Genomic DNA, 25,937 nt, shown 5'->3' with positions numbered 1-25,937 from the left:
TTGTATAAAAAAAGGCATTACATAAAAATAAAAAAAGTCAAAAAAAAAAGGCTTCTACAGCCTAATGTAACTTCACTTGAGCAACTAACATTTTATCATGCAACATAATTATACAGTAGGTTAATGGCTGTGGGTTTATCAGCTTAGACCACTAACTAGGAATAAAATAAAATATTCTTACTAATACAACTTTTGGAAGTGTTCAAAATAAAATGAAGACACATTGAGACTCAACAGTTGAAAAATGGCAGATTACTATATATTAAATGTTGAATAATGTCATCATTTCATTTAAAGTGTTTAGAAGATTCACTTGTTAGATAGTAACCCTCAAGTAGGATTTTAAGGATTTAGGAGCATTTTCTTAAATTCACACACTTTATTTGGTGAGAAAAGTTATGGTAGTAAATATTAGTAGGATAACTTAAGATAAGCTGTCAGACAATTGAAGTGATTTGAAAAGCAGGACAAAGTGGTATCAATTACACAACTCGCCTTTTATCAAAAATTTACTAAAACACAAGGAGGGGAAGGAGGGGGCCTTGGGTCCCATGACTAGCTGCAGCCCTGCACTGAACTAGTAACATTGACATTACAAGCCATCTTACATATCCAAAGCGTGATAGAGCATCTTGGACAATTGAAATGATTATTCTATAAAAAAAAAACACCAGTGACATGCCATCTGCTATCCATAAGCTGAGCTGCACTGTGTTTGTTTATAGACTAGGTGTGTGGTAGCGCATGAGGCAGCCAACCCATCCGGGGTCGCCACAGGTCGTCACTTGTGATTAATATCATTTTTTTATGGATGGTAACTCTTTTGAACTACAGGCCATACTTATAGAGTCATGAAGAACAAATTATATTGTACTTATAGTTCAGCATTGCAAGAAAGTTCTATAGCCTATCAGAGAAAGCCCAAAAATATATTAAAGAAACATACATGCATCTCTGGCTATTTCGTTCCTTTTCGTTATTCCTTTGGTGAATAAAAGCAGAGCGAGGGAGAAAAGGAATGGAGGGGAGCACAAGGTGCCACATGCGCGCAGGACACACAGTTGGATGAGGAGAATATCCAAAGGGAGGGAGGAGGGGTGCGTGCGTGTGACAGCCATTGGACGTTTCCATTCGCACCAGTCGTGTTGAGCTAGGATAGAATCCCTCCATCTGGATCGGCGCGGTTAAAACTCTCCAGCGGTTCGTCCCACGCGCCATGCGAGCAGGAGAGACGCGCCCCGGGCCATGCTGAACAAGTGTCCGACCCTGCTGCTGGCTCTGACCACGATGGCCGGACTTGTCCAGCGATGCCACGGCTGGAGCGACGAGGACCTGCTGCTGCCGCCCGTCAACTCCTCCAACAGGTTGATGGCCGACCTGGGGGTCGACGTGCGTCTGTCCAAGAGGTCCGCGGAAGGGAGCGAAGGCTCCCCGGACGCGTCGTCGCTGCAGACGCCGTCCCAATGCAACGTGAGCGTCCAGAGGCTGCTGCCATCCTCGCTGGTGGCCCGCTGGGACAGCAGCTTCGGGTTCCAATGCGACGTGCTCATCTACACCACTAACAACCACGGACGGGCGTATTTCTCCGCCTCTTTCAACCGGGCCATCTCGCCCGTGGTCATCGAGCATCTGGGGACCACCGGGGGTCAGCAGGAGTTGAGGCTGTGCGTGGGCTGCGGGATGTCCCGCTACAGGAGGCTCGGACCCGGCAGGGCGAGGGGCCAGCAGAGCGGCGATCAGGTCACGTTTTGCTGCGTGGATTTCAGCCTCGACGAGCTGAAGGGTGACAAAAGTTGGAGGCTGAACAGAAAGCCCATCGAGTCCACACTTGTGGCTTGTTTCATGACTCTGGTTATCATCGTGTGGAGTGTTGCTGCTCTCATATGGCCGGTTCCCATCATTGCAGGCTTCCTACCTAATGGGATGGAGCAGAGAAGACCCAGATGACTGATCCCACCTGATGAACCCGTGCTGCCTATATACATAATATTAATCGTAGCCATTATACTCCTTGCCACAACGAATGAACGACTGTTTATTGAGATTTGGGTCGTTTTGGACTTCCAATAAACCTCCTCAGAGGAACAAGGTATGAATGTATGTATGCGTGAGTTCTAGTGGGACCAATTCCAATATGTTTTTGTATACTCGTAGGCCTATGTAGCCTAGAATATGTCAGCGTAAAGTGTGCGCAATTTTCTCTTTAAACCGTCTTTGTAGTTTCGAACCTTTCTAGAATGTTTGCCTTATGCCTTGTGTAGAACTTTTGCACTGCACATGTACTGAAAACGTATATAATCTCTATATAAAATGTACGCCTTTTCTGACGGAGTTGTTTAAGTGGGTTTTAATGTTTTTAAAGCTAGATTTATAATATCAAGCTCAATATAGCCTACAGTATGTGCTTTATTTGTATCTATGTCACCAAATAAACAATATAAATGACAATAAAATATGATATGATATTTTTTATCTATATACTGTTTATTCTGTAAATTGTTTTTTTCTGATTGCACCTGAACACATCTTGAGAAGCAGATGCCTGTTTGGAAATATGGAAATTTTAGAAATGATGGAAACCTTGATGATGACTAGAGCTGCCTAGCCCTCCTTTCCTTGGAAAATGGTCTGTTTGTACAACTTCTGTAATATGAGAGGCAGTATAGTGCCTCGAGATAAGAAAGTAGTGATTCCTATATTATCTGATTCCGTATCAATTACCATTCCTTGTTGGGTGACGGAATGAAATAATACAAATGATATATGATGAAAAGATTTTGCATAGTGCTGTGCGATATGGACAACATTTTATATCCCAATAACAATACTGTCTAGCCTACATCCCAGAGACCGCAATGATTTTCAAATCCTTTTCTATGTTCAATTTCACTATACTATATGACAAAGTATTTTATGTTCAAACTGATAAACTATTGTTTTTTGCAATCACTCGCTCATTTTGAGTTTGATGCCTGCAACTTATTCCAAAAAAGCTGGGACAGGGTCATGTTTCCAACTGTGTTGCATCACCTTTCCTTTGAACAACACTCAACACTCATTTTTGAAGCTCTTTACGTGTAATTCTTACTCACTCTTGCTTGATGTACACCTTCAGTTGCTAAAAAGTCTCTGTTATTCTCTGTTCTCATATTTTTGCACTTCATAATGTACTACACTTTTTCAACTTGAGACAGGTCTGGACTGCTGGCAGGCCAGTCTAGTACTGTATTGTTTTATTATGACGCCACGCTGTTCCAGCAATTGCAGAATTTTTTGAGCATTCCTCAATTTTTGTATAGCTTTTTTTGGAACATGTTGCTGGCATCAAATACAAAATGAGAGATTTTTTTGATCACACAAAAAAAAAAACTAAAAATAAACAAATTTCAAAAGTTTGAACATTACATCTTGTCTTTGTTGTGTACTTAATTTAATCTAGGTATGCAATGTATTCTGTTTTTATTTAAGTTTTACACAATGACCCACCTTTATTGGAATTTTCTCAGTTTACCAGTATGTGTATATTGCTTGAGGGTTTCTGTGGTGAACATAATTGAATTCCGGGAAAAACATACCATTTTAATGTTTCCAAAATGAAGCATTTAATGTAGAAACATGACAAATAACCTATTCATATGCGTTGTATCTAGCCCCTTAAGGGGACTACCTGCTGCAGACTTTAAAAGGGACTTTATCAGCCAGACTCATCTGCAGAAAAGGCTCCACTACTGGTGAATTGTTTAAGTACTGGCTTGGGGGTCCTTGTAACATTTCAAAGGTTCGACGCACAATGAGCTAAGGTAATTCATGCAGTGGCGCTAAAATACGCATGTAAAATTAATTCAGAGATTTGTTTCTAAATACATTAGACAGGTAATTGCTGAAAACGTGGAAAGACTGAGAACTCTGTAGTACTGAATTGGAGTGGACTGTTTTTTTTTTACCATTTCAGTTCTCCAAACTTGCGGTAATTATACAACGTTGTGCGCTTCCATATACGGCACAATGTATCAGCATTGTTCTTTCGGTTTTCTTGCCATGCACACGCCCGTATTATCTTAGGGCCACCATAGACATGTAGCTCAACAGGGGTGTGTTGTATCTATCGATGATCATATCTATGATCTTCAATGCTGGCGTCAAACACACACACAAACACCACAGGAATGTGTGTTTCATTTTGAAACCAATCAGATATTAGCTTCACCACACTGCGCTTTTGTGAAGGCTCCGATTTATGCCAGTATTTTTCCATCTTCTGATTTGTTGAGCTAAATAGACTGCCATATTGATTCTGATTGGCTGAGGTAAATATGCGGACCAAAGATTGATTTATATGGGAAGGTGATGTCGGACATGATTTAAATCAGAGGTCCCCAATCCTGGTCCTCAGGGACCGGTATCCAGCCTGTTTTCCATGCCTCCCACAGCCAACACAGGTGATTCATATCATCAGCTTAATCAGCAATCTCTGGAGAAGGCTGATAACGATCTCCACCTGTGTTGGCTGTGGGAGACATGGAAAACAGGCTGGATACCAGTCCCTGAGGACCAGGGTTGGGGACCTCTGATTTAAATAACCCCTTTCAAGGGGAACTTGTCAAGAAAACCTGGACATTGTGAGTATAGGTCAGCCAACAATGTTTCTTGCTGACTTGTTTCAATTTTTCCTCACATGGTTTATTTGTGCTCTGCCATGTTTAAAAAAAAAAAAAGCTCTCCAACAAGTCTTCAATTTGTCAGGTTGGGTGTGTGAGCGTGCTTTCGGTGATGCATGTCTTTGTTTGTGTGTGTGTGTGTGTGTGTCAGTTGCATTTTTACGTATGAAGTGCTATAGGCTTTAAATAAAGTTGTATTTGATTTTGATTAACAATGTCTTGGTTCACTTTCCCATGAGGCAAGCTATCAAAACAGGTACTGTGTAGCCCATAACTGACAGAAGGGATATGTTTTTTAACTTTATGTATTATCATTATTATTATTATTAATTTATGTATTTATTTTTACCTAAGCAGAGTACGGAAGCGTATTGCATTCACTTGGGGAAAAAAAGAACTCCTGTTTTTCTGACTAATTTTTTTGGGTTGCTTTGTTTTTTTGAGTATTTTTTTTCTTTCTTGTTTTTCTGACTATTTTTTTTGGGTTGCTTTGTTTTTTTGAGTAATTTTTTTCTTTCTTGTTTTTCTGACTAATTTTTTTGGGTTGCTTTGTTTTTTTGAGTATTTTTTTCCTTCTGTTTTTCAGAATATTTTTTTCAGTTTTACTGAAAAAAAAATTGTCCAAAAAATTATTCAGAAAAACAGGGTGGGGGGAAAATGTGTATTTTTTTTTTTTTAAAAACTGAAAAAAAATTATTCAGAAAAACAGAGGAAAAAAATATTTAAAAAAACAGAAAAAAATATTCAGAAAAACAGAGGAAAAAAAATATTTAAAAAAACAGGGGGAAAAAAATATTCAAAAAAACAACGCTCCCCCCAAAAAATTAGTCAGAAAAACAGGATTTTTTTTTTCAAGTGAATGCAATACGCTTCCGTAGCAGAGGATGTGAATCATTAGTTCGAATTTTACCAGTCCTTTTTAAAAAAAAATGTTTTATTTTTTTTACACACGTATCTGTTCTTCTACTTAGTTTGCGTGACGTCACCTCGAAGCGCAGTTGCCTTGCTTACCTGCCGTTTACCACGCCTTTACTACACGCACACACACGCACACACACACACGCACACACACACTCACACTCACACTCACACTCACACACGGGTCCAGGAAGTGAATACAGTGCGGTCGCACAAATGAGTCCACCACATGATCTTTCAGTGACTTCATTCGTGATAAAGTCTCAGTACCTGTGAAATGCTGGGCAGCATGAAGGTTTCGAGAGTCCCAATCTGTTTTCTCTTTTTTGTCTTCGCGGTTACAGGTAAGTTAAGAGCTTAATTATTCAACGGTAAAACACTTACAGCCGGCGTAAAAGTAGTGTTGTTGACTTTAGGGAGTGTACTTATTGTTACTTGATGAAAGAAAACAAGCACGACCATATTGAAAGTGAACTGTTGCTGTAAGTAGGCCTAATGGTGTGGCTCTTTTATTTTTTGGGTTTCTGGGTGCAACTACAGAGGTACATTAGTATTTGATATCAACCTGGATCTTTGTTTTGATTGATGAGTTCGGAAATTTGGAGAGAGAAAAAAGCCACACGTGGGTAACCTCATCCAAATATATAGGCACTGAAAATCATAATACTTTGAAATATTTTTTATAAAATTATTATCAGTGATTATAAAGATCTGACACACTTGAATGTAGTTACAAAGTATGCATATGCAGGGTCACAAAATGTAATATATTAACCCAATTTAGACTTTATGACATTAGGTTACCTAGTAGCAGCATGTTTTTGTTTAAAGTTTGACCAATCCAGATTGGCACCCTGCCTTGCAGGATAGGCTCTAGTTTACATGTGATGAGAATAAGGGCTGGCAGCCTATAAAAAGAAGTTGGATGGGTTTAATCTAGGATGCAGAACAGATTTTAGCTCTACCAATTCTGTTACCTCCTTTAATCAGAGCCATTCAGTCAATAAGTTTACCAGTGACCAATATTTGAACTTTTTTTTTTTTAATCTAAACTTAATGACTGAAAAACTTCCCAATTCAAAATGAACGTTTTAGAGAGCATTACAGAATAGAAAGAGAAAACATACAGTCTGGGAAATGGGAGCGAGATGCAGGCCTTCATTTTCGCTTCATTAATTGCCAGGGTTCCAGAACCTGATGTTGGACCCTATCCGTGGCACCACTGTCTACTTCAGCAAGACCGCAGTGTCATTATGCAAAGTGTGCTCCGGAGTGATGCGCAAGTGTGAAGAGTCACTATTGTTAGAAGTCGACAACCCCGTCTGGGTGGACTTCACTTGCCCCCAACCTGAAAATGTATTCAGAGTGGATTTCATACGAAAAATAGGTAACATTTATTATTATTATTCTAAATGTTCTCTTATAAGCCTCTTTTGTCAGACTGACGCTCACTACTGTAAATTCCTCTGTTTAGAATGTACCACAGAGGCTTGTGATGATGACATCATGCAGGTGGACGCAGTCACCTACTCGTGTTTGGATTTCCACCGCAGGTTCATCTGGAACCTGAAAGCCTCGCTGTCAAAATCGGTCCGAGTGGACTTCATCCAGTATGGGTCGGGTATGAGACAAATTCCTCCATCTGAAAACTGTCCCGATATGCGTACCTACACCTTGAAGACAGGGACTGTGGTCGTTGGCAAATACTGCACGAAAGGCTTCATCCACAGTGCTCAGATTCTAAACGAAGGTAGCTTCTCTATGGATGTCCCACCATTGAGGAGGCTCCAAGTTGACCATTTCCCCATCTCTGTTGGGGAGGAAATCAAATGTAAGTTTGCTTCCTACTACAATCTTCACCATCTTGGTTTGAGTCTAAATGTTTTTTTCTTCTTTTTAGCTCTTGCCAAAATCACCTTATATTTGCCACATGGGACATCCACTGAGTTGCTCTCGCCAAACTACCCCGAGAGTTTTCCCGATGACGGTGAGATGGAGTGGTACTTTGAGCTCACGGGTGAACAAAGAGCAGCCATCGAGTTCCTTGACCTCACAGAGCCACGTTGTTTGAAGAAGGAAACTGCGGCCGAGTACCACAGCGGTGGCAGGCGGGCCCTGGAGAGGAGTCTTACGGAGACCCAGCCGGTCCAGAGTCAGGGAGACTTTTCTCTGATTCTCAGGAACTGTGAGATGGACAGAAGACGAAATGATTCTCCTGGACTCTCTCTGAAACTCAAAGTGTCAGTGCCAGGTATGTAATTTATTTGCTACTAGCACAACTATTGGACATTCAGAGAGTTTCGCAATCAGTTGGTCATTTTAGTACGACTGTGTATGAGGGCCACGTATAAATATATATATATATATATATATATATTTTTTTTTTAATGGGAGTTTCGGGGGTATTATTCAGAGAGAGAAAAACTAAAAAAAATTACAAGAAAAAAGTCGTATATTTGCAACATTATAAAGTGGCAAATTTGCGAGAAAAAAACCTCACAAATGTATGAGAAAAAGCTTGTATATTTGGGACATTAAAGTGGCAAATTTGCGAGAAAAGACTCACAAATTTACAAGAAATAAACTTGCAGATTGGTGACATTGTAAGGGGGCAAATTTGCGAGAAAAAAAACCTCAGCAATATTTGAGAAAAAAACTCATATTTGCGACATTATAAAGTGGCAAATTTGTGAGAGAAAAAAAACACAAATTAATGAGAAAAAAATCGTATATTTGGGACATTATGAAGTGGCAAATTTGAGACAAAAGAACTCACAAATTTACGATAAATAAACTTAAAATGGCAAATTTGTGAGAAAGCTCATGAATTTCTGAGAAAAAAAACTCGTATATACGATATTATAAAGTCGCAAATTTGCGCAAATAAACCCACACAAATTTATGAGGGAAAAATCGTAAATTTGGGACATTATAAAGTGGCAAATTTGCGAGAAAAAAACTCACCAATTCATAAGAAAAAAAACTTGTGTTTGCGACATTATAAAGTTGCAAATTTGCGAGAAAAGAACTCACAAATTTACAAGAAATAAACTCGCAGGTTTGTGGCATTATAAAGTGGTAAATATGAGAAAAAAAACTAATAAATTTACGAGAAATTAATTCGTAGATTTGAGAGAAAAAAAATTAGAAACTTGCAAGAAATGCAGGTAGCGTAACTACGAAATATTACACCCCCTCTAAAAAATATATATTTAAAGTTGGCTCTAATATGCTGTTGCATGTTGGTGTACTGGACATTTCAAAAAAAAATAAAAAAATTATATATGGATGACTTCAATTAAGTTGACGTAAAATGGGGAATAAAGTTTGAATTACTTCTCATTGTATTTTGTGGCAGTTTTTTTTGTTGTAGCAAATGTCTTCTAAATCATAACATTTTTACCAAAGCAGTTTAGTTTAGTTTTGCTACATAACAGTCTGGAAGACTGATTGCGATACGACATGTTGCAGCAGGTAATATATGTTTTCATTTTCATATCCTGTTGCAACAACAGTGCAGGCTGTGATGGCAAAATGTAAAGCAGTGTGTAATGTGAAGGCTTGCTGTGTTACAAAATGGCCTCTGGGCGATTTTCGTAGGTGTAGTGATGATGTGGAGAGTGTGATGTATACTATAGAGGCCCCCAGGTTTGCTGGTTCGGGAAGCCCGTACGTTTCCTCATCGCTTAGTCATGAATGACGGCAGTTCTGTGGGAAATTCTTCCAATGACGGAAAAGATTCTGGTTTGCTTGAAAATGGGTCATCTTTTTTTTTTTATGTGTTCCCTTGTAGTGGTTTGTAGGGTGGACATGAAGAAATTCAAGGGCTTTTCTCTGCAATTGGAAAAGCTGGAGCTGTCGTCGAAATGTGAAATGACGATGAACTCTGTAATAATGGAGAAGATCACAGTCCCATCCGGAGATGTTTCTAAACTATCTTTCCAGAATTGTCATCCTGGAGACATCACTGTCACAGCCAGAAGAGTCATTGGTAAATTCACATTTGGCTCACGCCCCAATATGTGAAAAAAGTGAATAAATGCGCTCGCTGCTTTCCAATAAAATCATCCCTTATGCTATCTTTTACATGTTTACAAAGGTTGCAGTCAACTTGAAGACTGCCCAAAGTCTGTGCCTCTTGCGGTGCCTTCCCTGCCGGACTGCCTCCCGTCCGACCTGGACAGCGTGACCTGGTCCCTCCGTCCTCCTCCCAAAGGCACCGTGGAGTTGACCTCTTTAATCGGACCCCTGCAGCAGTCCCTGTCGGGGGATTTGTGCGACGACAGTGTCATTACTCTGACAGAGGATAACGGCACTATGCTAGGCCACTTTTGTCCTCAGGGAGCCATTACGAAGGTCCAAATCCACGAATCCCACGTAGTGGTCAAAGTGACCAGAACGGAGGGGCAAGCGCTGATATCGTCTGCGAAGTCGGTGTTTGCTGCTAGGCTGAAGGAGGGGATATCAGGTAACAGACGGACTGTTTGAATCCTACTTTTTAATAGTGTGGCAAAAACTACGGAAGCCAAAGTGGAGTAAACATTTTTGAATGGCAAATATATATATATATACTCAACTCAATTTTGTTTATATACAGTAGCACAATAAAACAACTATGGTTGCATACAAAGTGCTGTACGTGGAGTAAAAATCCGTTCTAGAGTAATGAAAGGTAAAACAAAATAGTAGAAAATAAGTAAATGAATGTCTTATGTAGGTAAGTAAATAAAATACTAAAATTAATAACACAAGAAGCAAGTAAGTGAATAATAAGATAAAAAACGTTGAAATGTATTTGTACCTTCAAACGTATTTGGAAGTACGTTTGAACACACTTGTCTTAAATGTTACAAACTTTTTTTATTTTTTCCCCCCACAATGCAAAAAAAATCTATTTTTTTTAACACGTGACATACGGTACATTATATCAATACGTTGGAAAATTGAGTAAATTTATTTGTAATTTTTTATGATTTATTATTTTTGTGTTTTTTGGCTATTTTCCCCATAATTCCACAGGGTGTGCATATGCAAATGTCAATACTCCGTGGCAATAGGGAAAAAAAATAACGAACGGAAATGATGTACTGCAGACATAATAATAATAAATCATAAAAATTCCAACTTAACAATATTTAATGACTTTTTTCTAAAGTATTGGTAAAATGTAGGCCAAGCTACATCGGAAAAGTCAATACCTTGTGGCATTATGGGAAAAATGAAAAACGTTTTTAGCATTTAGCCTACAACTGTGTTCGAACATATTTGCAAATACGTTTGAACATATTTAAATACGTAATTGCAAAATATGTTTACATGTATTTGCCATTCAAAAATGCTTACTCGTCATTGGCAGTTCCACGCTTCCGAATGAAATACGTACTAGCCAAAATGTTTTTACAAAATAAAAGCCAGATCAAATATTCTGGAAACGCTGTTCAGAGTGCTTTCAAAGCACCAAAACTGATCTTGACACTCCTCGATTTGATAGTGAGAAAATATATATGACTCTTATGTATTGATCGTGATGGTCTCTTCTGTCCGACACAGAAAGGTACATATTCACAGTGACCCCAAAGAAAGACACGAGCCTCCTTTTGGCAACGCCCGGTTGGCCAGCGGGGATGGCGTCCTACGCCACCGTCTCCTGGATCGTCTCGCTCCCCCCGAAGATGAAGGCGCACTTGGAGTTCATCAGCATCAGCCAGCCCAAGTGCGAAAACCGCCACACCAACATTCGGGTGCAGAGGTTCAACAGTCTGGAGGAGGACTACAGTCGCAGGGAGGACGAGGCGGCGGACAAGATCAGCGTCTACGAGAGCTTTTACCTCAACATGTCCAACTGCATGCCTGAGAGAGGCGACTTCAGTGTCATCACAAAACTAACCATCCAGAAAAGTACCGTTTTAGCAATGATCTTTCAATTTGTACATTGAAGACAGTGAAGTGCAACTTTGGTTTTCTCCCACCCAGACCAAATATTGATCATCGTCGCGAGTGTGGTCGCTGCTTTGGTGCTGCTTTTTATCGCCGTGCTGGTGGCGGTCTGTTTCGTAATTAGGTAAGTGCTTTACATATATCATCTGACCATTCTTCAATGTGGCTCTTGAATATGGAGGACCAAAAATGCCAAAATAATAAATACATTTAAAAAAAAAAAAAAAAGTGAAACTGAAAACCGAATATGAAAAATATAATTGAACATTTAAATACAACAATATAAATGAAAATAAAAACAACTAAAATATATATACAGAAATAAAAACTGAGATTAAAAATAACAATAAATATAAATGTGGCTAACAAAAGTGAAGAAAAAAAACTAATATAAAAAAATACAATTCAACATTTAAATACAAAAAATATATAAAAGGAAATAAAAAGCAAAAATATATATACATAAATAAAAGTTTAAAAAATGAGATTCAAAAAACAACAATAAATATAAAAATAAGTGTGGAAATAAATACAAAAATAAATGTATAAATAAAATTAAATGTCTACAAAGAAGTATAAAGAACACTTACTACATTTGGCCGTAATTCTTTTCGATTCGCAGCAGCAAATGGTTGGAACACCCTACAGAACAAACTCGGACTCAACTCTCCGACGACAGTTTCTTTGTTTAAAAACAAGATTCAGGAAATTGTAGTTGACAGCCGTTCTTGTTAATATAAGCATAAGTGCCCTTCTCCTCTTTTTTTTTTTAAATATAATTATGTGCGTTTTATTTGTATTGTGATGTATGTGCTTTGTTTGGGCTTCTTGTCCAGGTCATGTTTGTAAATGAGAACTAGTTCTCAAACATTTTTACCTGGTTAAATAAAAAATAAAAATATTTTAATTTTTTTTATTTTTGTACTTTATTTATTTATATATATAATTTTGTTGTTTTTATTTATTATTATTTTTATTTATATTTAGTTTTTGTATTTAATTTTTGAATTACGTATATTTTTATGTCCGTTTTTATTTTCACTTTTATTTATTTATTTATTATTGGTCCTCGTCAAGGCAGCAGCACGGAATGGAATGTTGCTGGACAGCGCTTTCAAAATGGAAAACTTTTGAGCTCTGATAATTATCTCTGTGTTACCTAACAGGAAGAAGAAAAAGAAGCTCAGTCACATGGTGTCCATCTACAATCCCAACGGCACCAGCTTCCAGCCAGGCCACAACGGCTTCCCTAAAACCCGCGAAGACAACGAGTCCCATGTGTACGCTTCCATTGAGGACACGCTGGTCTACACCCACCTGCTGAGAAAGGGGGCAGAGATGGGCATCTACACAGAGTCGGGCACGTACGAGCCCTTCGCGGGGCAAGCAGACTCTCTGCCGTCCAAAGACGCGAACAACATGGGAACAGGGCAGGAGATTCCCTTGTCCGCTCAGCAGGCACCCTCGCTTCCCAACAGGCCCCTGAGCCACAGCAGCGCCCTTGTGGACAATGTGATTTACGAGACCCAGGCCCACTTGGAGGAGGACTCGGCTGAGATGGAGGCACGGCTGGAGCCGGAGGGGGCAACTGATGGGATGCAGGATTTCCACTAGACTTTCTTGAGCGTGGTAGATCGTCATTCCTGGGTTTCTGCGTGAATAACGAAAGATTGGCCTCATGAGACTTTGTTTTGCCTGCACATGTTTTTGCACCAAATTCACACACGACGTGTTCAGGCCTGTTGCAGATGCCTGCTTTTATCTGGAGTGGCGGCGCTTCTCTTGTGAAATCAGAATGGAATCACACCTTACTATTTTTTACCAACGGAAATAGAACATATTATTTTTGAAACAAGGACTCTTCTTCAGTTGGGAAATTGTACTTTTGTACCAATCACGTTGAGGAAAAGGCTTATTGTATGTGTTCTTTAAATGCCTTTTAGTCAGTTTTAATAGTAATGGCAACCATTCTCACTCACATCGTCGCTTAGTGAGAACTGAACACATTTTAACGTTTTTGTATGATTCATTAATTAAAGACATTTATTTACAAATTTGTGGGATTAAAGACATTTATTTACAAATTAAAGACATTTATTTATAAATTTGTGGGAGTACTGTATATTAAAGACATTAAAGACATGGGTTTTTTAAGTACGTTAGCAATTTAGCAGCTGCTAATTTGGCTGCGGCCGCCGTCATTTATGCCGTAAAAAGTCTTCTTTATGGTGTTGGTCAGTTAATAATTTCAACTGCGTAATATCTATTAAACCGTAGCAGCACAAATGAACAAAACAGATTATTTCCCCCACATTTTGCGTGTGGTAACAGTTGGCATCTTCTGATTCAGCCACCATGTAACAAAGTGCAACATTGGCTACGCATTGGTTCCTCTTTTGGTAGCCTGGAGAATGCTTGATCCTTTTTTTTTGCCTCTTCTTGTTGTGGCAGCTGGTCCAGAACAGCTGTCAATCATTGTTAAAGTGTGCCGTTTGCCGTTCACTCAAAGTGGCAGAGGTGTTTTCTATGCTGCCAAAATGGCTTCGCTAACGCCCATTTTTGGGACGCGTGATGTCAACATCTGGATCTCTATGGGAAAAACATGAAATGATCATTTATTTTCCATTATGTTATGGTTGGAGCATCCAACCGCACAACATCTTATAGACATGATCTTTTGAGAGCTTTGCATGCTAGTAGTCGCAGGCAAAAGCAATACAATATGCCATTTGTTTTGACCATGTGGGGGCAAAATATCAGAAATGTCCGGATGTTTGGGAATTTTCTATATCCTAAAATAGAGGTTGAAAGTCCCTTTTAAAATCCCAAATTTCTTGGCAATGGATGAAGGCGCCTGAACATGTTAATCTGATGTAGTCGTCTGGGGGAAATGAACTATTGTGAATTTGTGATGTCATTTCATTAGAGGGTGGAAACGTTTACAAAATTCCCCCGCGCACGTCTCGTCATCTACTTAAATGACTCAGAAACTTGAATCAGTGATGTGATATGTTACGTAACAGCAAATATAGCCCCCAGCAAAAGTTTGACAGTTCATGTGATTATTTTGGCTCTTAACTGAGTCCCCCCCTCCCACCACCTAGTATACAGTTTACGGCAAGTACTGTTATTGTGCTTATTCAAGCTCACAAGCCAAAACAGAGTTGGGTTAAAGTCACCGATAACCGCTTGTTGAACTTGTGTTCATCTTTTACATGATGACTCGCACCATTTTGGAGACCAAAATATTTAGTTTGGCGCTGAATTTTTGTACTAGGCGGTGCACAGAAATTCCACAGAGAAGCAATTGCTGGAAAAATACATGTTTATTTGGTTTATTAGCTGATGTTATAAGAATGAAAGGAAATCCAATCATGTTTACCTTGAAATCTCCCAGTAACCTATAGCTGTTTCTTTAAATTTTTGATTTGGTATAAATGCATTAGTACTTAACCCTGGAGAACCCAAGAACCCTTTTCTTCTTTGGAAAATTATGAATTATACATTAAATGACTGCTATAAGTTCACTGAACACCAAAATGTGTTTTTTAAATTTTAACCCTTGTTTTTTGAACTAGCTCAGAGTTGCTAATTTATCAAAATATATATATAAAGTATACTCCTAGGCATTCTGCAACATGATATGAAATAGATTAACAAAAAAAAAACACAATTTTACCATCTTATGGTTTGCTGAGAAGACGGTTTTGTTTGGATTGATTTCCAGCTCAACAAAACAGCATGTTGCCAGCCATCTTGTCACCACCACTCTGGCTCATGTAAGTGCAATATTCATCCACTAGATGGCCCCATGCAGGGGTCAGAAGTGGCACTCTGGACTTTTGAAGTTAAATTTGTAAAAAAAGAAAGAAAAAAAAGTCTTTGTTATTTGAGTAGCAGAATTTATAGGGGCCAAATTTGACCACGTGGGTTCTCCAGGGTTAAATGGTGTCCATGGCATGTCGAAAGCAATTCTGGTAATGGCAGAAAAGTCACACAATGTTAAACTCGCACACTGAAGCCTTTTCAGCTCGACAGCTCTCATCAAACCACTTCCCGTTGGCCGTGGTGGCCAACGTGCCGCAGTTCTGGCCGCGGCCGCCGTCCGGCTGCGTGGTGATCTCCGTCTCCCAGTTCTTGAAGCGCAAGTTGGACCCGGACTGGTCCAACCACTGGCCTTCGGTCACCATGTCGTTGATGCCCAGCCAGATGGGCTCTTCCGGGCTGATGCTTTGACGTACGTAGGCGTACAGAAGGTCGTTTTCGTCGCCCGTCAGGGGGGTGCCCAGGCTGCCCCCCTTGGCAACGCAGTCGTCACTGGCTGCGTGGAAAGTCTTCTTGACTGGGTCGGCCAGAAAACACTTGCCCGGGACCTTCGTTCCACGTAGACACACTGACATGGAAGCATGGATTGACAGCTAAAATTAGACCAACAATAGTTTTATGCAAAACTGGGGTTAGTTAGTATTTTTTAAAAGAAACGTACTTGACTGCAGAGATTGCTGCTCTTTCAACAAGTTGAGGTCGTAAATAATGTCTTCAATTTGTTTCTTTAGTTCTTCAATTGCAGCATTGGTAGATTCTGCCATGATTCAAAGTAACATTGACGAACACTCAACACCACATCCTGAGGTCAAATGTCAATATTGACCTTACCTTTCTTTGTGCTTCTCTTCTTTTCGGTTGTCTGCTGGCGTGTGCATTCTATTAGCAGCAGAAGGAAAAACACCAAGCGTAAAGTTTGCACTCGTTCCATGATAGCCTTAAGACGTCTGCCTGCAGGTTTGTGTGTCGGTTGGAACCGCGCTGCCGAGCGGTGCAGTGTTTGGATGAAGACTCCTTCTCTTGGAGAGCGCAAATGTTTTACAGATGTCTTACAAACGTTTGTATTGTTTTGGAATGCGTGAGGGGAGGCGAGCAACGGGATTGCGTTAAAAAGTTTTGGCAGCGCCAAGCCAAGACTGTTTGGTTGCGAAATGTCTTCAGCCTGCTTGTTGAAGTCAGCGATCAATATTATTGAGCAAACATTTGATCAGTGCGTACCTGTTTTTTAGAACTACAATATACTTTTCTTTTTTTTTTTAGAGCGAGCTTAGTATTGTTCATTCTGTAATTTTACCGATTTGACATGTCATCATTACTTTTTTTTTTGTATGCGCGTGAGTATGTGCATGTGTGCGTGCGTGTGAGTGTGTAATTCACCTAAAACCTATTAAAAATCCCATACCGTTCACCAAAACAAAAGATGAGGAAAAAAAAGAACTACACTATACTTGTCAACTTATGTGCAACATTTAGATTCTTGTCACAGGTCAAAGGTCAGTGGGGTTGGGTTTTAGTCTCGTTATGTCTACTCACGTTCCACCTGTGTGTGTCTTCCCTTCCCCAGGTGTGTCTCATTAGTGTTGGTGTATTTAGGCCCCGTTCATATGAACGCCAGTTTCAATGTATCCTCACAAGTTTCTTACCGTTTAGGCCGTTCGTTTATGGCGCGCCGTCATGCACCCCAAAATTTTTTCAAAAATGGTGTCCAGACGGACGCATACGGCGCGTGTTTTGAAATCTTTCCACGCTGGAGCCCGGTTTCAAAAGTGATCGCTTTCAAGCTCCGAAACCGCGCCGTCGGTAACCACTCCGCCACCCGGAGTCTCCCGTCTGGACACCATATGCAGGATACTCCTCCAGCGATGACGTAATGGTCGCAGATCGATGACGACGCGTTGTCGCAGATTGGTGATGTATGCGCCAATGGAAAAAATATTATGTTGAGTTTGTGTTAAAATATTTAGAATTATAAATATTTGAATTGCTTTGTTAAGGTGAATTTGATAAGCAAAGTGAGGTGTAATAAGTGCAGACGCGTATTTTTTAAAAGGAGGTTTAAGATAGTCTTTAAAAAAATATCTGCATCCTGGTGAAATGAATCATTTCACTGTCTGTACTAGCAGGAGAAGAAGATCTATTAGCAGAGGTGGGCAATTTACAACATTTTTTTCAGTCCGTACCAGTTGGTGATAAACTGTGATGATGGAAACGTGGTTAAAATAACGTGACGGACTGACTAAAAATGGCGTAGCCTACCGACGATGTCGGACTGCTACCCATGGCGCTGACAAATGACGGACCGGCAAAATTTTGTAAATCGCCCACCTCTACCTCCTGATCTACCGTTTTGCATTTTCGAGCTGTTGACGTAAAGGAAATCTAATCTTTGTCAAAATGCACCACATGCTCAAATATTGATTTAATTTCACATTTTCAACCATCTGACAGAATCACAGACAGCAACTAAGGTGGTCTTATAAATATATTTAAAATGGAACATTAGCAAAACAAATGAGCAATGAAACAGGTAACACGTCATCTAGTAATAAGACATTCATTGAGAATACGTTCTTTACAATGTAAAAAAGTTCAAAAGGCAGCATGTATTCAATACATCCACAATGACAAGTCCTGCAGTGTTGACACAAATGAGTGTCAGTGCTGGGGTCAAACGGTACAAATTATCACTCAAATAAATGCATAGTCGGTCAGTTAATTAGCTTGTTGTCGTCAGTGCAAAACACAATCTTCACAGTGGCTGTAATCTCGAGTTGGTGGAATACTGATAACTGATGATAGCACATATTTGTTTTTATATGAAGGATCGCTAACTTTGTTATTATGTGCTATGTTCCCTGATCTCTTTTGCCCGGCTAGCATCTTATCTGTGTTTATGTCTTGCAGTGTCAGTGCTGTTTAATAATAAGCAGCAGCTGTGTTGATCATTCAAATTGACCTCTGTGTAGATTAGCCCGGAAGCCCCGCTGCGCTTGGTGCACATTTGATCATGGCTCAGCAGGTCGTAAGCACTTTGGATTAATGCAAAGCCCTTTGCATCGCACAAGCAATGCAGCTACAAAGCTCGCATTGCTTCTCGGGCATATTCCTTTGACGGATAATAAATATATATATATATAAAAAAAAGTTACAAATACAAACTAACACAGACTCATCAAAATCACAAAAAAAAAAAAGGAATTAAAGTAACAAAACACAAGGACACATCTTGAAGAAACAACATGCTGAAATGAAGCATTCGATTAATAATTGTGCTTGTGGAAAACAATCTTCATCATCCGAAGCTTCTCCCCAGTGTTCGGATCCGTCCCCCCCGAGGCTACGTTGGGCAAAGCACTGGAACAGCAGACAGATCAATATTAGCACAGTGATGCGTGAGGCCTCAGCATGGAGTCAGTGGTAAAAATCACTAAATGGAAAATAAAGCGGAGGGGGGGAAATAGGAAAACATTTGAATACATCAATTACAATACACATTCGGCAACCACAACATTAAAACACACACACAATTAACAAGATCCAATACAAGAATTATGGCTAAAATTTGACTATTAGAAAGTAACTCATATTGAGCTCAAATGGAAAATACTAAATATTTAGTAGAGTTGGTTAAGAGATGTAACGATATCCAAATGCCACAATATGATAGTATCACGATATTGTGTGGGGGGGGGTGGGGATATACAAAAAGCTCAAGATACTGCATACAAACTCACAATATTGTAAAAAAATGTCTCATAGTGGGTGAAAAAAGCACAATAATTGAGTTTTTGTACATAATAACAACAGCGACAAAGAAATAGGCTTAGCCAGTCATTGTATTGTCAATGTATTGTCATGTGCTATTATTAGCTTAGCTAAGCATCATGGTCTATGTAGTTCATCTGACAATTAGCGTGGGTCTTAATTAAATGAACGGTAGAGAGCCAAAAACATGCCTAATTAAAATAAAACTGCACTAATAAACTAACCACTGGAGGGCTAGAGAGAACTACACAAATGTGAAAATTAACCCGGCCTTTTCAACAGATGTACAGAAGAGGATTAGGGCCAGTGAAGTGAAAAAAAAGGTTGGCAGGATTTTCACTTTATTCTTTAATCTGACTTTAATCTCAGAATTCTGATTTTAATCTCAGAATTCTGACTTTTTTTAAAGTGAGAATTCTCACTTAAATCTCAGAACTCTGACTTTTTTAAAAGTAAGAATTCTGACATTGTGACATAGCGCTATGAATTGTGGGGGGACGTTAGAAAGTCAGAATTCTGAGAATAAAGTCAGAATTTTCACTATAAAGTCAGAATTTTCACTAAAAAGTCAGAATTCTTTAAGTGTGCGATTTAAAGTAAGAATTCTCACTTTAAAGTCAGAATTCTGAGAATAAAGTCAGAATCATGACAACCTTTTTGTTTTCTCTTCACTGGCCCTAATCCTCTTCCGTACAGATGTGCTATTTTTAATATTGTAAATTCGTAACAGGACAGTGGCGATATTGTGGGAATTTTAATATCGCGATATCACAATATTACCGTTATCGTTACATCCTTACAGCTCGTATTGTATTGTATTGGCTCATTAGCTTGTGCGTGTGTAGTTATTGTTGTGGCAGTAACTGTATGCCACAAGTTGATGAAAAATACTTTGGGTTGTTTATCAATCAAAAAAGTGCAAAGTATCATCAGTGGCTCTGCACATGATCCGAGATCAACCATGCATGAAGCTGCAGTGGCATTGTGACGCCGGTTCATGAAACTGCGGAGTGAAAACTGGGTTCAAAGTGCACCACGGTTACATTGTGGAAAAGGGACGCCACAACAGTGCGGGTCACATGAAGATGTCACAAACCTGCCAGGCCGTCGCTCACACCACAGCTAGCGAAAGCAAGGCAGCATTAGGGCATGAATTCAAATTGAAACAAACAAATGGAAAAAGTGGAGACAATGTGATGAAGAAAGGATTTTTGTCACCTAAAATAAGTTTTCCAACTACTATACTGAAGCATTATATATCTATATATCTCGTCTGATTCCACATTACTTACAGTATTTACGCAATTTAACGATAAATATCAACTTTTCCTTATTCATTTTTAATGGGACTGACATTGAACTTTTTCCACTTTTACCACGCCCACTTCCATACATACAACTGATTCTCATTGCCAAGTGTCTGACCCAAGCAGTGGCACAGTTAGCAAAGTGCATTGTCCAATAACCAGGAGGTTGCAGGTTCAAATCCCGCCTCTGATTGTACATTGCAAATATATCCAAGGCCGTTATGCTAAGTGATATACATGTATACCAACTGACTATCATATCAAGAAATGCATTATAATTTCACTGAAATTATTAAATGCATGTTAACTTTCAACATCGGATGAAATAAATAAAAAATAAATACGTCATTTAAGCTCAGTGGTTAGAGCAATTGCCTTCCACCACGCAGAACCTCGGTTCCAAACCCTGCTTGGACCACATTTGAGTATATTCGATGGTTTGATACCAACTGACTAACATATCAGGAAATAGATCATAATTTCTCTGACATTAATAAATCCCACCTTAGATAGATTGCAGTTCAAGTTTTCTTTTTATTCGTTTGTCATTTAACTACAATTAAAAATGTGTAAATTTCACATCATTTATCTTTCAATTGACTTCATAAGCACATGCATTCAAATTTTAGCATCCAGCTCATAGCATTCAACTTTTAAGCATTCCCACGCAATTTTTGCAGAAATTGCACTTTGTCTAGTTAATGTTGTAATTGGACCCAAATTTAGGGGGAACAATTTTTGGACACTGAACTGTCTTAATCATGCATCTTCGAACTGTGTTTGTGGTGACTATTAACACAGATATGCCTAATCTAACCAAACATGTTTTTATTGAATTCATGTCCAGAGCCTGAATAACATCACAGTGTGTATCTGTGATTGATAACATATTTACAAATATGTAAAGCAATATGATAAGTGCTTCATTATTAAAACGACATTAGGGATCACCTGCCTGCCTTTACAATTTATGATTGTAATTAGAGAGAGAAGGAATCCAATGTTGGCAAAGTGTATGGGTTACTTTTAGATACATTTAAAGATTAATATGATAAAAACTACCCTCTGAAGCAGTATAGTGGTAAGAGAAAATTACAAAATGCAAGTATTTATTTATTTTTTACTTAATAGGCTATTTATGAAATGGAAAGGCAGAACAAAAACACAAGAAATAAAAAAATAAATAAATTAACTCATTCACTGCCATTGACGGCTATAAACGTCAAAAATCATTTGAACTATTTCTATTAGTTTAACATTTTTTCCACTTTTGTTAAGAGTAGGAAAACCTCGATTTTTTTTTATTGTACATTTAGAACAGATATAAATTTTTTGATTAATCGTGAGTTAACTAGTGAAGTCATGCGATTAAATACAATTAAAAAAAGTAATCGCCTGACGCCCCGAATTTTTTATATTTAATATAAACATTTTTTTTTTTAAATGAATTTATGGCAGTGAATGAGTTAACAGCTATTGTGCGGGGACCCTAAAAAATGTCTGACTTCAGCAAGACAAGAAATATGGGGTGTTAATTGTGCAACAATTCTTAATCCTTAGGGTACTTTGATAAAAACACATCACAGGCATGTCATCTAGACACCTAAGGGAACTGTTTTCTATTGTGAAAAAAGAAGTAAAAAAAAAAATATGGCAATGTCTAAAAGTACTTTTGTCCAGCATTAGCGAGAGCTTTTGTGTCGTAATAATCGGGGACGATCCATTAATTACCAATAATAAAATGTTACTGCAATGCGTTGCTTGTACACTTAATGAAGGTTTAATGATGACAACCTGGACTGTAGATCAAATTATCACAAATGTAATTCATCTTAATGGGAAATGAGACCACAGATTCTAGTCAAACTTCCATTTATTTAGCCGGCGATCATTCACATTGCTAAATATGATACGCTCAATTGTACACATAACTCTCAGTATGACAGAATATGAATATGAGGAATATGACGAGTCGCATTGCAAAATGAACTTGGAGCATGGCCTACCTTTGAGTATGTAGTCTGTTAAGAGAGCTGGCACCTTGTCGCTGTCGTCTCTCATCGCATGCAGAACTGAAATGTGGTAAATGGGAGTAGAAGGGGGGGATCACTTTCCAAGAATGAAATTTAATGATGCAGGACGAAAGAAAGTTACTTTTGACGAGGACCTGGAGGTCCTCGATGGAAGGAGGGTGTCCTTTTTTTTCATACGGGATGACGGTGGTCAAATACTGCAAATGAAATAAACATCATCAATCAGTTACTTCATCAAATGGTGACTCTCATAGGATACATGCCACTAAAATCTCACTATATGGATAAAAGTATTGGGACGCCACAACTAGAAACGAACCTGTCTGTCACGGCATCCGCTCCCGAACGTTTGCCGAAAGCTGTTTTGAATCACAGAGGAGAGGCCCTCCATGCTGAAACGCTGACGGTGAAGGAAAGAGCAGAAGGTCCAGAAATGAAGGAACATAAACGCCACGCATGCCACAAATGATCCAACTCACCGATCCGAGCGACTTCTGGGTGTGGCCTTGCGACATCCCCGCCGCCCCTTGAAGCTTCTTCTTCTTCTTCAGCGCCTCGCGGTGCTCCTTCTGCCGGTTTTGCACGTCGATGAGCGCCGAGATGAAAGCGTTCTTCACCTCCTTCTCGAAGTCCAGCTCGTCCCTGAGAGCCAAATGCTGCACCAGCTCCTCCGAGAGGCTGGTGACGGCGCCCTCCGTCTCCTCCAGACGCTCGTTCAGCTCCGCCACGTTGAGTCTACGCACTCCTGCGCATGCCCGCTTGTTAGTGATGCAACATAAATCAGCTATTTTCTTCTACTAATCCTGTTTACACGAACATTTTTTAAATGCATAAATTACAATTAATTTAATAAAATAAATCCAAAATTAGTATCGTCGTCGGGTGGACCAGATAAGAATGGGCCGGTATTAGATTCTAATGGAATAACTCTGAGCAAAAATATTGCATTATTAAAATTACAGATTTAAATTATTATTATTTTTTTAATATTTGGGTAAATATAAAATTTACAAAAAAACTTTTTTCCACTTATTTTTTTAAACAAAATATAGAATATTTAGTACAGAAGAAATGTGTATCATGCTATGTTAAAAAAAAAGTAACCTAATATTCCTTTTTTTTTTAAGATTATTAAAAATTAGGGGCGTCAGGTGATTAAAATTTTTCGTAATTTATTGCATGACTTTACTAGTTAACTCACGATTGCTCACAAATTTTATATCTGTTCTAAATGTACAGTAAAAAATGTCTAAGTTTTCATACTCTTGTTAACAAAAGTGAAAAAAAGTTAAACTAATAGAAATAGTTCAAATTAATTTTTGACGTCTATAGCCGTCAATGGCAGTGAATGAGTTAAGAACAAATTTAATAATGCTCCTTAATGTTCAAAATGACTAAAGAGCGTTGTAAAACGACACCAATTTCCTTATTTTGCGCAAGCCGTGGCGATTTCCATGACCTTTGCTCTACACAGACACCAAGTCCATTGTGTGGAACGCCGCACTCACCTTCTTCATAACTTGGACTTCTTCTGGGGCGCTGAACATCCAAAGAGAACACAGACAGGTCCGACTGCGAAGGATTGTGCTGTGCTTCAAAGTCAGGCGAGTCCTGCATCATTTCCTCAATCTCCTCAATCACCTACACAGAAAGTCAACACACGCACATCAGGCCAGCAATTATCCTAACGAGAATTGCCCTCTTAAATCCCTCAACAGCCATCTTAAGCTGCATCCTCACCTGCTTTTAAAAAGCTCTTATACGCCACTCACCTGCTCGGCCGTGAACAGCGGTTCCTCGCCGAGGCACGAGACGATGATGGAGTGCATGTCCAGCTGCTCCCTCAGCTCCTCGACTTCAGACGCATCCGCCGCGATGATACTCGTCTGACTCTGAGTAGACGCCACAACGGGGGGGGGATTTAATCACTGGTGGCTCAAAGCATAGTTGAGATTTGTCAGATGAATGAAAGAGAGATTTGGGTAGTAAAAGTGGGACAAGTCGTAGGGAGGCGAGGGGCGGAGTCACTGACCGAGTTCTCCTCTGGGTTGAATGTGGACATGTGGAGGGAGCGTGTTCGGGAATGTTTCCAATCCATCGCCATCACTTGTCCGTGGCTTTGGGTTAAAGCATTCCAGATCCTGTGGATACATAAAAAAAAAGCAGAGGTTTTAGATTATATGTGCAACATAATGAATGTTTGAATGTAAATTTGACGAGTATGATTAATATATTTTATATGCATATGTTTTACATGTACAGTATAATAAATATCAGGGGTCACCAATGTGGTGCTTGCGGGCCCCCCAAGGACCACACGAGTAGCTCGCAGGACTACTCTAAAAATAGGTCTGACTGGACATTGCGATTTTCTACGAACATTGTAGAAGCGGTTATTTGAAAATGTTAACCCTGGCAGATATTCATAAAGTCTTCCATCTATTGATATTTATCCCTTAATTACTGTGAGGAATCACTGCCGTGATCAGTATGTTCACAAAAATGAAGGTCACTTTGGACCTTCTACCCTGGACAACCCACGGGCAATTGGAGCTAATTTGTTGTTTCAGAAGTGTGTATCAAACTGTAAATTCTTGACAATCAGCAGGCTAACCAAGAAGTAGCTCTCAGTTTCAAAAAACTTTGTTGACCCAGGGGGTTCTCAGGTGTTTACAATGGCATCAACATACGAACAGTGTGCTCGCTTTGCGATTGACGACGGCCCTTTCCGACTTACGTACAAATACGTCACCACCGTTAACTCTGTCGTCTCGCAATCAGATACAATTTATTTTTTGACCTAATAGCATAGCATGAAAGTTCAGTTTATTGAAAGTTGTAGCACAAACCAATAACGTCATTTACAGCGTGACATTAATTCAAAAGACAATGAAAATAAGAACAACATTACTCACTCGTCCTCCTGTAGAAGCATCTCCTCGGTGATCACCGTCACCGCGTCGGCGTTGCCCTCCGCCGGGCTTCCATCCCCGAAGCACAAAGACAAAGTCCCGTCGAAATCGTCCACCAGATCCGCATCCGGAGGTCCCCCATCATCATCATCATCATCATCATTGCCGCCATCGACAGCATTCAAGAAGACCGTCTCCGCGGCGGGCACAGCTCCTTTCAGCGGCCGATCAGCACACATAGTCGGCCAGCCGTCATCCAGACGAGCGGTAGGCGCCGCCATTGCCCGCCCGGGGCAGCCAGCCTACCGGCTTTGGCTGGATGATGATGATGGATGCCTGGGGCTGACAGGCCGTGGCATCCCCCTCCTCTTCTTCTTCTCAAGCCGACAGCGAGGCCGCCGGGCAGCCTTCCTGCAGCGGCGGCTCAGGCTGCACGAAGCCCACTAGTGGCTGCGACACACCACGCATACTGACACAACATTCAGCATCATCAATACTCATGACGTCATCGTGTGCGCACCGCTCAATAACATTTTAATCACTCTCACATACAGTATTGTTCAAGTGATACAAAGTGATAGC

The 25,937-nt window shown here is 39.6% G+C and overlaps 4 protein-coding genes across 6 annotated transcripts; 2 read left to right on the top strand and 2 right to left on the bottom strand.

Annotated features, from left to right (window-relative positions):
• The first annotated feature begins 1,102 nt into the window (after window positions 1-1,102).
• On the top strand, window positions 1,103-3,404 carry tmem158 (transmembrane protein 158). Its single transcript, XM_077575766.1, has one exon. The coding sequence runs from the start codon at window positions 1,246-1,248 to the stop codon at window positions 1,945-1,947; it is 702 nt and encodes a 233-aa protein (XP_077431892.1). The 5' UTR covers window positions 1,103-1,245; the 3' UTR covers window positions 1,948-3,404.
• Window positions 3,405-5,725: 2,321 nt separating this feature from the next.
• Window positions 5,726-13,567, top strand: cdcp1a (CUB domain containing protein 1a). 2 transcript variants are annotated; one of them, XM_077576751.1, is made up of 9 exons: window positions 5,726-5,920; window positions 6,760-6,963; window positions 7,051-7,407; window positions 7,477-7,827; window positions 9,370-9,567; window positions 9,676-10,044; window positions 11,127-11,474; window positions 11,550-11,637; window positions 12,680-13,567. In XM_077576751.1, the coding sequence occupies exons 1-9, from the start codon at window positions 5,854-5,856 to the stop codon at window positions 13,125-13,127; spliced, it is 2,430 nt and encodes an 809-aa protein (XP_077432877.1). In that variant the 5' UTR covers window positions 5,726-5,853; the 3' UTR covers window positions 13,128-13,567. The 2 variants fall into 2 exon arrangements, with proteins under 2 accessions (XP_077432877.1, XP_077432878.1); XM_077576752.1 differs by lacking the exon at window positions 5,726-5,920 and having other exon boundaries at window positions 6,827-6,963; window positions 7,130-7,407.
• A 1,253-nt stretch (window positions 13,568-14,820) lies between these two features.
• Window positions 14,821-17,199, bottom strand: clec3ba (C-type lectin domain family 3, member Ba). Its single transcript, XM_077575689.1, has 3 exons — window positions 16,170-17,199; window positions 16,000-16,095; window positions 14,821-15,906 (listed from the first exon to the last, which is right to left on the bottom strand). The coding sequence occupies exons 1-3, from the start codon at window positions 16,267-16,269 to the stop codon at window positions 15,506-15,508; spliced, it is 597 nt and encodes a 198-aa protein (XP_077431815.1). The 5' UTR covers window positions 16,270-17,199; the 3' UTR covers window positions 14,821-15,505.
• A 543-nt stretch (window positions 17,200-17,742) lies between these two features.
• On the bottom strand, window positions 17,743-25,878 carry fez2a (fasciculation and elongation protein zeta 2a). 2 transcript variants are annotated; one of them, XM_077575194.1, is made up of 10 exons: window positions 25,359-25,878; window positions 24,476-24,584; window positions 24,216-24,335; window positions 23,952-24,084; window positions 22,923-23,188; window positions 22,763-22,843; window positions 22,565-22,640; window positions 22,417-22,482; window positions 20,200-20,225; window positions 17,743-18,692 (listed from the first exon to the last, which is right to left on the bottom strand). In XM_077575194.1, the coding sequence occupies exons 1-9, from the start codon at window positions 25,634-25,636 to the stop codon at window positions 20,215-20,217; spliced, it is 1,140 nt and encodes a 379-aa protein (XP_077431320.1). In that variant the 5' UTR covers window positions 25,637-25,878; the 3' UTR covers window positions 17,743-18,692; window positions 20,200-20,214. The 2 variants fall into 2 exon arrangements, with proteins under 2 accessions (XP_077431320.1, XP_077431319.1); XM_077575193.1 differs by lacking the exon at window positions 20,200-20,225 and having other exon boundaries at window positions 25,359-25,877.
• Between the last annotated feature and the right edge of the window lie 59 nt (window positions 25,879-25,937).

The sequence above is a fragment of the Vanacampus margaritifer genome, chromosome 9, assembly GCF_051991255.1.
Source record: "Vanacampus margaritifer isolate UIUO_Vmar chromosome 9, RoL_Vmar_1.0, whole genome shotgun sequence".
Lineage (NCBI taxonomy): Eukaryota > Metazoa > Chordata > Actinopteri > Syngnathiformes > Syngnathidae > Vanacampus > Vanacampus margaritifer.
This window is presented reverse-complemented; position numbering and strand designations above follow the sequence as displayed.

Coding starts and splice junctions, on each gene's coding strand:
- fez2a (XM_077575193.1), bottom strand. CDS start 25,636: ATGGCGGCGCCTACCGCTCGTCTGGATGACGGCTGGCCGACTATGTGT. Junction 24,585..25,358: donor ATGCTTCTACAGGAGGACGA/GTGAGTAATGTT, acceptor ATGTATCCACAG/GATCTGGAATGCTTTAACCC. Junction 24,336..24,475: donor TCAACCCAGAGGAGAACTCG/GTCAGTGACTCC, acceptor GCGTCTACTCAG/AGTCAGACGAGTATCATCGC.
- cdcp1a (XM_077576751.1), top strand. CDS start 5,854: ATGCTGGGCAGCATGAAGGTTTCGAGAGTCCCAATCTGTTTTCTCTTT. Junction 7,408..7,476: donor TGTTGGGGAGGAAATCAAAT/GTAAGTTTGCTT, acceptor TCTTCTTTTTAG/CTCTTGCCAAAATCACCTTA. Junction 7,828..9,369: donor ACTCAAAGTGTCAGTGCCAG/GTATGTAATTTA, acceptor GTTCCCTTGTAG/TGGTTTGTAGGGTGGACATG.
- clec3ba (XM_077575689.1), bottom strand. CDS start 16,269: ATGGAACGAGTGCAAACTTTACGCTTGGTGTTTTTCCTTCTGCTGCTA. Junction 16,096..16,169: donor GAAGAGAAGCACAAAGAAAG/GTAAGGTCAATA, acceptor GAATCATGGCAG/AATCTACCAATGCTGCAATT. Junction 15,907..15,999: donor GCAGCAATCTCTGCAGTCAA/GTACGTTTCTTT, acceptor CTTCCATGTCAG/TGTGTCTACGTGGAACGAAG.
- tmem158 (XM_077575766.1), top strand. CDS start 1,246: ATGCTGAACAAGTGTCCGACCCTGCTGCTGGCTCTGACCACGATGGCC.